At 34.5% G+C, this 11,629-nt stretch overlaps 2 protein-coding genes across 2 annotated transcripts; both read left to right on the top strand.

The window, feature by feature from the left end:
* Positions 1 to 4,456: 4,456 nt before the first annotated feature.
* Positions 4,457 to 5,942, top strand: wds (WD repeat-containing protein wds). The gene is made up of 3 exons (XM_075298478.1): positions 4,457 to 4,834; positions 4,901 to 5,526; positions 5,599 to 5,942. The coding sequence occupies exons 1-3, from the start codon at positions 4,597 to 4,599 to the stop codon at positions 5,785 to 5,787; spliced, it is 1,053 nt and encodes a 350-aa protein (XP_075154593.1). The 5' UTR covers positions 4,457 to 4,596; the 3' UTR covers positions 5,788 to 5,942.
* Positions 5,943 to 8,337: 2,395 nt separating this feature from the next.
* On the top strand, positions 8,338 to 11,318 carry LOC142228277 (ATP-binding cassette sub-family F member 1). The gene is made up of 2 exons (XM_075298664.1): positions 8,338 to 9,436; positions 9,497 to 11,318. The coding sequence occupies exons 1-2, from the start codon at positions 8,491 to 8,493 to the stop codon at positions 11,113 to 11,115; spliced, it is 2,565 nt and encodes an 854-aa protein (XP_075154779.1). The 5' UTR covers positions 8,338 to 8,490; the 3' UTR covers positions 11,116 to 11,318.
* Positions 11,319 to 11,629: the final 311 nt, after the last annotated feature.

The following is an 11,629-nucleotide window of genomic DNA, read 5'->3' as shown; positions in this document are numbered from 1 at the left end:
CGCTACTCATAAGAAATGCATTATTTTACTTGCCAATGAAAACTCTTTTGAGAGTTACTATCAATTTTGCTCTCTTCAGAAATACAAGGCAAAACTGTATTAATAAAGGGTGATTTGTTAAGAGCTTGATAACTTTTTTTTAAAAAAAAACGCATAAAATTTGCAAAATCTCATCGGTTCTTTATTTGAAACGTTAGATTGGTCCATGACATTTACTTTTTGAAGATAATTTCATTTAAATGTTGACCGCGGCTGCGTCTTAGGTGGTCCATTCGGAAAGTCCAATTTTGGGCAACTTTTTCGAGCATTTCGGCCGGAATAGCCCGAATTTCTTCGGAAATGTTGTCTTCCAAAGCTGGAATAGTTGCTGGCTTATTTCTGTAGACTTTAGACTTGACGTAGCCCCACAAAAAATAGTCTAAAGGCGTCAAATCGCATGATCTTGGTGGCCAACTTACCGGTCCATTTCTTGAGATGAATTGTTCTCCGAAGTTTTCCCTCAAAATGGCCATAGAATCGCGAGCTGTGTGGCATGTAGCGCCATCTTGTTGAAACCACATGTCAACCAAGTTCAGTTCTTCCATTTTTGGCAACAAAAAGTTTGTTAGCATCGAACGATAGCGATCGCCATTCACCGTAACGTTGCGTCCAACAGCATCTTTGAAAAAATACGGTCCAATGATTCCACCAGCGTACAAACCACACCAAACAGTGCATTTTTCGGGATGCATGGGCAGTTCTTGAACGGCTTCTGGTTGCTCTTCACTCCAAATGCGGCAATTTTGCTTATTTACGTAGCCATTCAACCAGAAATGAGCCTCATCGCTGAACAAAATTTGTCGCTAAACACATTTCGAACCGAACACTGATTTTGGTAATAAAATGCAATGATTTGCAAGCGTTGCTCGTTAGTAAGTCTATTCATGATGAAATGTCAAAGCATACTGAGCATCTTTCTCTTTGACACCATGTCTGAAATCCCACGTGATCTGTCAAATAATAATGCATGAAAATCCTAACCTCAAAAGAATCACCCTTTAGTATGCTAACGAAACATTATGACGATATTATCGACTTATACATTTTCTCCCACAAGACCGGTACGTTTGAGTTGCCAATAATACGGGTCTGCCATGTAATTATATGAGACAAAGTATAAACAGCCCATAACATCGTCCTAACGAACATTTTATTAAGGCAGGTTTCTTGAACCCGTCGATAATGCAGTCATATATGCATTTCGATAATAGAGTCCTAAACCAATTCATTAAGCCCTAGGTGTTGCCAATATTGGAGATTTTTTCCCCAAATTTGGGATATTTTTTCGTGAATGGGGACGAAATTTCTGAGTTGGGGACTTGGAGGTTTTGGGGGGAATTTCCATAAATTTGGGGATTTTTATGGAGATTTTTTTTCGAGAAATCAGATTAATCTTTTTAACAAAATTTTAAATCTATAGGAAATTTTGTCAAAATTCTATTTCTATAGATAATTTAGTCAACAATTTTTTCTATATAGATAAAATTTTAGCTCTATTTCTTCAATTTTTTTCTGTAGAATTTTGTCAAAATGTTATTTCTATAGAAAATTTTGTCAAAATGTTATCTCTATAGAAAATTTTGTCAAAATGTTATTTCTATACAAAATTTTGTCAAAATGATATTTCTATAGAAAATTTTGTCAAAATTTTATTTCTATAAAAAATTTTGTCAACTTTTTATTTCTATAGAAAATTTTGTCAACTTTTTATTTCTATAGAAAATTTTGTCAAAATTTTATTTCTACCAAACAATAAAAAATCTATAATTTCTGGTAAAATTCTATCAACTTTGGCAACGTGTCTACCACCCAATTTTACTACTCAAATATTTAGAAATAAATTTTCGTTCATAATACAAGGTGACCGAACTACCATTTTCATATCTTCAAAATTTGGAAGACGATCACCAGTCTCTTGGTGTTGTAGTTCGAAATGTTGATCTTCTTGCAGCTTAGTGGATTTGACACAATTTTAAGTTTTAAATTATTACTGATTTTCTACAGCCTTTTGCTTTTTTTTGTTTCAAAAAGGTTTGTCAAAAATGTGTTGGGGATTTTTGTGAGGAATTAAGGGTTTGTGGGGACAAGAGCCAAAAAAATACTGGCAACACTGCCCCTAGCAGAAATTTGGTTTGCGTGCCGATAACATGACTTTCTTATGGGAACAAAATATCAACAATCGATAATAACGCTTACAGAAATTTTCTTTAGCCAATATCACCCAAACAATATCAATTTCTTATTCATATAAGAAATAAATGGCCATTTTTGCTATAATTTGTGTAAAATTTGTATATACATATATGCCATCTCTATCGCTAACCAAGTCAAATTTGATGTAAAGTAATGTTTACCACTTTCGATTAATTCTCATTTGAAACATTTTTTTCTGTATATGTATATATTTCTGCAAATATTTCTTTGACTGTAGCTTACAGCCGAAAAGAGATATTGTGGCTTCTTCAAACTATCGCTATAATGCATGATGGATGCAATTTTTATTGCATAATAGTTTCTTCATTTCATCTCAAACGCTGGCAATTATCTTCTCTCAAGCATTTCTTTGCAATCGACGACAAACATTTCTAGTGATTTGGCAAAAATAAACATATTGTGGAGTTAATTTTCTGCAAGCTGTTATTACGTCAACGAATTTCTATGGTCAAAAGGCGTTTGATGTTATTAAAGTACACAATTGATATTCCACATGGTAATAACGATGCACAGTGCGTCTAATACAAACAATATAAACAAGAAACGAAATATTTTTAAAGGGGATTATGACAGAATTTCATGCATTTCCATTATAGATGCATGTGTTTTCACATACTTGAGAAGTTTTAATGTTGGCCAAAAACGAACGGAATTGAATTGTTTGCTCCAATTTTAAATTAAATCAAAAGAAACCAAAAGCTCAACAGTTTAAATTAATGTTAAAATACCAGCCAAGATTTTTTGAATTTGACTTCACTTTTGAGAATCCCCACAACGTCGATCGTATGCGATATCCAAAGCTCGTTGGAAAAACGCCGTCATTATTGAGAAATTTTATCATTTCAAGCTACTATATAAATGCATCGCTTGAGTGCAATTATGCAAAATATTATGTTATATGTGGTTTTAGTCGTATAAAAGTTATACGTGAAATAATTTATAAATTTTTAATCAAAGTAATAAACATCTAAACAATCGTGTTTAAGTTGACCACAATGATTCTCTTACAACTATCTTAAAATGCACTTGTTTTAATAGTTTGAGGAGGAAGTTTATCTAAAAATGCACCTAATAATTACACTCATGCCATACTTTTTTGTAGTAACTTGGCGTAGTACAACTTCGCAATAGTGACGGCACTTTTGCGACGAGTTTTGGATATCGTATATGACTGTTTTCAACGTGGTGGAGATTCTTATAAGTGCCGTCAAATTCAAAAAATGTTGGAAAGGTAATAAAGGAATTATGTTGAGATATGTATGAGATGTATATGTATAATAAGATAATTACTTATGACGATTTCGATTGGGGAAAAAAGGTGCAACATTCTCGAAGTTTATTGCAAAATATGAAAGAAACTGTCATAGATTTTGGATCCTATATCGCGCACAAAATTATGAATTACCAATAACTTTGGAATGACACTATCATTTATGCGAAAATAAAATGAGGAAAAAAGTAGTGTAACCCCAAGGCAACATATTTTTTGCGAAACGAAAACGCTCTTAGTTTATTGTTACTGTGGTGTATGACTAGAGAATGAAGCCGACCCATTTCTGTTGCCGCTCCGGCAGCGGCGGCTTAATGGCTAAGCCGATATAAAGTTGTTTATTCTGCGGCGGACAATTATCCATTATAAAATCAATTTGAAGTTATCCGAATGAATGGTAATGATATTAGTTGTACAACCAATCTTACAATCACATTTACATTTCATTCAAATTTTCTGAGCTAAATTTTTGCAAAATTATTATAGCAACTTGATACTGACGGATTATGAGTGGAAAGTTTTACATTTTGACAAAAAATACAGCAATAATTAATAATTTTTTCTGGTTTAAATCAATATTTTTGAATAATTGGCGGCTAAAATCGGCGGCGCGTCTCGGCGGCTTCATTCTCTGTGTATGACAGCTTTCGCTTATTTTTGATATTATTATCTTGCTGATGTGTTGAATTTTGTTGTTGAGAACGCAATTTTCTCAATAATTTCTCAACTTGGATATTGCCCTAATTGTTTGAATAAATGTTTGAAAAATTGTTGAATTTTAGCGTTTTTCAAATGTTTGTGTTTATTGCAATGGTATTGAGTACTCATTTAATAGTAACGAGTACTCAAAATATTAGTCAGTTACGAGTACTTGTAATCAAATACTCCTTACGTTCTCAACACCACCGCTCAATAGCAACAACAAAAGCACGAGGTTTTTTTGACAACAAATTCACATTGTTTGTATATTGTAGTGGTATAGAGAGAAGTGGCGGTGGTGTTTCATTCGCAAAACAAGAATAATTCGTAATTTAGCAATTAATATATAGCGGTTCAAATATAAATCCAACAAAATGGTACCTATTGGACCGGTGCATGGTGGCCATCCTGGAGTTCATGCTCCACAGCCCATTCCTCCTGCTGGACCAAACACGTTACAATCCCAGTCAGCTGGTAATACATCGGCTTCCTCGAACAAGTCGTCATTGTCAATCAAGCCCAACTATACATTGAAATTCACGTTAGCTGGTCATACCAAGGCGGTTTCGGCAGTGAAATTCTCACCAAATGGCGAATGGTTGGCTAGTTCTTGTAAGTACTGTTAGTATCTCTACATGGAATACAAAATAAAATGTGCATTTTTTTCTTTTACGACAGCTGCGGACAAGCTAATTAAAATTTGGGGAGCTTACGACGGTAAATTTGAGAAAACAATCTCCGGCCACAAGTTGGGTATATCTGATGTGGCCTGGTCTTCCGACTCGCGTCTCTTGGTCAGTGGCAGTGATGATAAGACTTTGAAAGTGTGGGAACTAAGTTCCGGCAAATGCTTGAAAACCCTAAAGGGTCACAGCAATTATGTATTCTGCTGTAATTTCAACCCGCAATCCAATCTCATAGTATCAGGAAGTTTTGACGAGTCTGTTCGCATCTGGGATGTAAGAACTGGTAAATGTTTAAAAACATTGCCAGCCCATTCTGATCCAGTGTCGGCAGTACATTTCAATCGTGATGGTTCATTGATTGTCAGCTCCAGTTACGATGGTCTATGTCGCATTTGGGATACGGCCAGCGGCCAATGTTTGAAAACGTTGATTGACGATGATAATCCTCCCGTAAGCTTTGTCAAATTCTCACCCAATGGTAAATACATTTTGGCTGCTACCCTTGACAACACATTGAAACTTTGGGATTACTCCAAGGGAAAGTGTTTGAAAACTTACACAGGCCACAAAAATGAAAAGTACTGTATATTTGCCAACTTTTCTGTAACGGGAGGAAAGGTAAATTACAATTGGTTATATTGTTGTGTTCTAGTGGTTTATTCATTATGAATTTCTTGAAACATTTTTTAGTGGATTGTCTCTGGAAGCGAAGATAATATGGTCTACATATGGAACTTACAATCTAAAGAGGTAGTCCAAAAACTGCAAGGTCATACGGATACGGTTCTATGTACCGCTTGTCATCCGACGGAGAATATTATTGCATCGGCAGCATTGGAAAATGATAAAACCATAAAATTGTGGAAAAGCGATACATAATTTTATAAGAATATTATCAACAACATCAACATATATTATATTTTAATTGTAGTAATAATTTTTCTTCTTAACTTAAGGCATCAAAAACAAAAAAGAAGAAATTGGCATTTCTTAAAAATAAAATTACAAATTTTCCAAATTTTTTTTAAAAGTAATCTATCGAATCGAAATACACATTATGTTGGTTTTGGAAGCTTTTCAATATTCAAACTTATATAATTACCACAAGCATTCAATGAGGGTAAATTCTCTAACACCAAGGAGTATTATTTTCATTTTTAGAATTTCTAAGAATGCTGAAATCTTTAGATTTGTGGCAGTACAAAGATGAAGCATTTGATCAATCTTAATAAGTCTGGGTTTGAACCCATGTACTGTACGTTACTGTGTTGGCAACCAAGAAAAAATAAGCAGAGGATCGGTAAAGGTGTATAGCAATGTATTTTAGGAGTACACTGAAAAAAATTTCTTTAAAAAAATGTCAATACAAACAGGGAAATTGTGCTGGAAAAGGAGAAGTGGCAAAATAAATCAATTTTAGGGCTTCAATATAGAGTTTCAACGAAAAACAAATTGGAAGATCAAAGTCGTCTATTCGTACTACGTGAAGAGGACCATTGATTTATATCGGGTCCAAAAATAGATCGATGTAAACATTCCCCCACTTCAAAGTTCGAAATGACGCTATAACGACATGTAAAAAACCATTGTGAAAAAAAATATATTTTGTAGCACCAAGAGCAAATAACTTCTTATAAATATTTATTTATTCATTTATATTACTTATAACAATTATTTTATATTACTTATAACAACAATATTTAAAGAAATCCAAAAAATTAACGCTTAAAACATTGTTGCGCAAGGAATTTTTAACGGAATAGTGGTAAAAAATGGTCGAAATTATTTCCGAACAATATTGATGTGGAGACCCATAAAAGTCTTCGAGCCAAAAGGTGAGTATTAAGTTCGAGTTTAGCCGCTAAAATCGCCATTTTTTCACGACTTTTAATTTTTAACATTTCAGTCGCACATGAGCATTTATTCGACATAGAGAACCTGCAGTTTTAGACAACATTTTATTTAAATTTGTATTTGTTGTACTTTACTTTTGTATTTCGATTTTGTTTCTCCTCAGAAGTTTACCCTCTTTATACAACCATTCGATTTCGTTGGCCAAGTTGTCACAATTGCATGCAGTGATGCCAATTTGATGCTAAAAGCACCAAATTGGCTTTTTAGTGTGCTTTTCGAAAAAAACCCAACTTGGTGCTTTCCGGCGTTTTCGTTTAGTGCTTTTGGTCGTTTTTTTCAATTTGAACAGTATTGAGTTTAATTGACGACATCTTTTCATACAAAAATTCAGATTAGACTATCACTGCCAAAAGGTTAAGAAACTCAACTATATTGCCAAATATAGAATTTGATTGTTATGAAGGTGGTTCTTAATCAATATTGGTATTTAGGGTATTTCTTTTAAAAGTCTCGCGACAAACTTAAAGGTGTCATAAAAATAAAATAAATTCACAAATGCAGTCATAATTGAAATAAGAAATAGACTCCGTCCAAATATTAATATTTCCAAATTTAATGTCTCCTCTGAAAAAACATATTTTGAACTTTGAAAATCACTGTTCAAAATGAATTGAATTAATGCATTAATTAAAAGCATTAAAAATTATAAAGCAGTACATTGATAATAATTTCATAAAATTCATAATTTCATAAAATTAAAAATTTCTATAATACATCTTTTTTTATTTTTTTATTTATTCATTCAGAGCATGTAATTCTAAGCCTATTTGGCCAAAATAAAATAATTACAAAGGACTACTCTCTAGAGTTTCATACAATATTCATACATAATAATACATAAGGTGTGCAAAAAAGATGTTGAATACTTATAATAAACAATCATTTACACAAAACTGAGAAGTGTATAATTAAGCAAGAAACAAGAAAAGATAATTATCTTTTGTATGTTTTAATAGGAATACTTCTTTATATAAAAGGAAAAATATAAAAGAAAAGAAAATCTCATCTTTGTTTTTTTTTTTTTTTTTGTTAGTAGTAGTACATTTACAGCCTGTTTCTGTATGTCAAACGAGCTCTATCGATCGAACGAAATGCATAAAAACAGCTGATTTTTTATTATAAATTCAGCTGTTTGTTTCCATTTCAGTCGATCGATAGAGCTCGATCGGGTTTCAAAGCTTCTCTAAGTGGTTTCACTGGAATGTAGAACGCCGTTAGGACACGGCTATAAAAAGGAGGTCCCTTGTCATTGAGCTTAACATGGAATCGGGCAGCACTCAGTGATAAGAGAGAAGTTCACCACTGTGGTATCACAATGGACTGAATAGTCTAAGTGAGCCTGATACATCGGGCTGCCACATAACCTAACCTAACCTAACCTAGAGCTCGATCGACATACTGAAACAGGCTATTAATTTTAGCTGGCTGGAGTAGTTTTTGTGGTGGGAACTAGTATGTCAGCATTTTTGGTGCTTTTTGCTTTTCGGGAGTTGGCATCACTAATTGCATGCCCCCATATGTTGGCATTTGACAGTCGGGATTTGTGAAATTGCATACGTTCCACGTGAAATTTACATTTCAAATTTCACCTATTATTGTAATAAGAGCAGGGCTCGTGAATTCTTCCCTACTACGTCCCTAGTTAATTATTTATATTTCTAATACAAAATGTCAAAAAATAAAGGAAAGAACAAGAAGAACCAATTCGATGATGATGACGAAATGAATGAGCAACCAGCCAACATTGCATCTAAGAAATCACAAAAGAAAGGCAAGAAACAACAAAAGAAATCCGAATTTGACGTAAGTGACGAAGAAGAACTGGATTTGAAGACTAAAAATAAATCCGTCAAGGATGAGGAGGATGTACCCAAGCCAGCAAATAAAAAACAGCAGAAGAAATCTAAGAAAAATAAGAAAAAAGATGATTTCTCCGATGATGATGAGGACAAAGATATAGATCTCCTGAAGGAAGAATCCGACGAGGAGGAGCCAGCCGTTGTAGCAAAGCCTGTGAAAAAATCCAACAAAAAACAGCAGAAGAAGAACAAATTTGAAGTGAGTGATGACGATGACATAGATCCCCTACAAGAAGAAGTATCCGATGAGGAACCAGTTGTTGTAGCAAAACCTGTGAAAAAGTCAAATAAGAAACAACAAAAGAAAAATAAATTTGAAATGAGTGATGAGGAAGAAGATCTTGATAATGAAATAGATTCTGAGCCTGAAGCGGAACCTGAAAAGAGCCCAGAACCGGAACCAGAACCTGAAACTAAGCCATTGGAAGAGAAATTGGATAATCTCAAGCTTGAGAGTGAAAAAGAAGAGCCCGAAGAAGAAGAAGAAGCCAAAGAGGAAGAAGGTGCAGCTCCTACAACGGAGGAAAATGACAAAACAAAAGAGAAGAAATTGACCCACAAAGAAAAGAAGAAACAGAAAAAACAGGAAGAATATGAACGTCAAATGGAAATGATGACCAAGAAAGGTGGCTTAGGACATTCCGATTTAGACAGCAATTTTACAATGTCTCAGGTTCAAAAATCGGCTGGCCAAAAGGCCGCACTTGAGCATGCGGTCGATATAAAAATTGAAAATTTCACAATCTCAGCAAAGGGTATGTGGCATATAAGAACAATTGGAATATAGAGTGAATGTTTTGTATTTCCCTTTACAGGTAACGATCTTTTTGTTAACGCTAACTTGCTTATCGCTCAGGGTCGTCATTATGGCTTAGTAGGCCCTAATGGCCATGGAAAAACCACATTGTTACGCCATATAGCTACACGAGCATTTGCTATTCCACCAAATATCGATGTATTACTTTGCGAACAAGAAGTCGTAGCAACCGATAAAACTGCCGTAGAAACAATATTGGAAGCCGACACTAAACGTATCAAACTTCTTGCAAAATCAAAGGAACTTGAAGACCAGTTTTCAGCTGGCGATATGAGTGTACAGGAAGAATTAAATGACACATTTGCCGAGTTGAAAGCAATTGGGGCTTATTCAGCCGAAGCCAGAGCACGTCGTATTTTGGCCGGTCTTGGTTTCAGTGAGGAAATGCAAAATCGTGCCACTAATAAATTCTCTGGTGGTTGGCGTATGCGTGTCTCTCTGGCTCGTGCTTTGTATTTGGAACCAACTCTGCTAATGCTTGATGAACCTACCAACCATTTGGATTTGAACGCTGTCATTTGGTTAGATAACTACTTGCAAGGTTGGAAGAAAACACTCTTGATAGTTTCTCACGATCAAAGTTTCTTAGATAATGTGTGTAATGAAATTATCCATTTGGACCAGAAAAAGCTACACTACTATAAGGGCAATTATTCAATGTTCAAGAAAATGTACGTCCAAAAACGTCGTGAAATGATAAAGGAATACGAGAAACAAGAGAAACGAATCAAGGAGTTGAAGGCCCATGGTCAGTCCAAGAAAGCTGCAGAAAAGAAACAAAAAGAAGCCTTGACACGCAAACAAGAGAAAAACAAATCGAAACAACAACGACAACAAGATGATGAAGATGGACCAACGGAATTGTTGGAGAAGCCCAAGGAATATATAGTCAAATTTCGTTTTCCCGAACCATCACAACTACAGCCTCCTATTCTTGGCTTGCATAATGTTACCTTTGCTTTTGAGGGTCAAAAACCCTTGTTCATTAATACAGAATTTGGTATAGATCTTAGTAGTCGCGTTGCCATTGTAGGACCTAATGGTGTAGGAAAATCTACGTTCTTGAAACTTCTCCTGGGAGAATTGGAGCCTCAAAAGGGAGAACAAAGAAAAAATCATCGTCTACGTGTGGGTCGTTTCGATCAGCACAGTGGTGAACATTTGACAGCTGAGGAGTCTGCAGCAGAGTATTTGCAAAGGCTTTTTAATTTGCCTCACGAAAAGGCCCGCAAAGCTTTGGGTTCCTTTGGTCTTGTGAGTCATGCGCACACGATTAAAATGAAAGATCTCTCTGGTGGTCAAAAAGCTCGTGTTGCATTGGCTGAACTTTGTCTGAGTGCTCCTGACGTTCTAATTCTTGATGAACCCACAAATAACTTGGATATCGAATCGATTGATGCCTTAGCCGAAGCAATTAATGAATATGAGGGTGGTGTAGTGATAGTATCTCACGACGAACGTTTGATTCGTGAAACTGGTTGTACACTATATGTAATTGAAGAACAAACAATCAATGAAATCGATGGAGACTTTGATGACTACCGCAAAGAAGTATTGGATTCACTTGGAGAAGTTGTTAATAATCCTAGTGTTGTAGCTAATGCGGCAGTGCTTTAATTGAAAATAATTTGGAAGCAGGAACAGGCATTTGTGATTTACTGAGGTTCTTTGAATTATACGAGAATGAAGTTTTGTACTATGAAGATGGAAAAAGTTTAGCAATTGTTTTGTTTGTATAAAATCTTATATTTTTCTATTTATTAAAGCTTCAGGAGATATAGGGAAATAAATGCAAGAACAATTGTTAAATTTAAACAAAATCTTATTTTTTTTATAAAAAAAAACTAGTCACTCCATACATATTCATTATTCCTTTTCATATTTCTCTTTACAATCTTCAAAATGAGGCATGGATCTCAATCGAAAATTTAATTTGAGGGCTATGTATATAAAACAGTTTTTACGTTTATTTCTTAAGGGAAGATTGATAACAAAAATTCCTCTCAGAGTTTTCGTTTGTATGCCAATAAGACAATTTTGCCATGTATTTCTTATGTGAAGAATCGATAAAAACGCCTCGTGGTATTTTCGTTTGCCAATATAACAGTGCATTTCTTATGGGAAATTTTCG

This window comes from Haematobia irritans, chromosome 3 (assembly GCF_050003625.1).
Source record: "Haematobia irritans isolate KBUSLIRL chromosome 3, ASM5000362v1, whole genome shotgun sequence".
NCBI classification, from domain to species: domain Eukaryota; kingdom Metazoa; phylum Arthropoda; class Insecta; order Diptera; family Muscidae; genus Haematobia; species Haematobia irritans.
The sequence above is the reverse complement of the archived record's forward strand: the minus strand, read 5'-3'. Positions and strand labels throughout refer to the sequence as shown.

What these genes read in the sequence shown, in the direction of transcription:
- LOC142228277 (XM_075298664.1), top strand. Translation starts at nt 8,491, where the DNA reads ATGTCAAAAAATAAAGGAAAGAACAAGAAGAACCAATTCGATGATGAT. An exon ending in TTTCACAATCTCAGCAAAGG is followed by an intron (nt 9,437 to 9,496) that starts GTATGTGGCATA and finishes TTCCCTTTACAG; the next exon opens with GTAACGATCTTTTTGTTAAC.
- wds (XM_075298478.1), top strand. Translation starts at nt 4,597, where the DNA reads ATGGTACCTATTGGACCGGTGCATGGTGGCCATCCTGGAGTTCATGCT. An exon ending in CGAATGGTTGGCTAGTTCTT is followed by an intron (nt 4,835 to 4,900) that starts GTAAGTACTGTT and finishes CTTTTACGACAG; the next exon opens with CTGCGGACAAGCTAATTAAA. An exon ending in TTTCTGTAACGGGAGGAAAG is followed by an intron (nt 5,527 to 5,598) that starts GTAAATTACAAT and finishes AACATTTTTTAG; the next exon opens with TGGATTGTCTCTGGAAGCGA.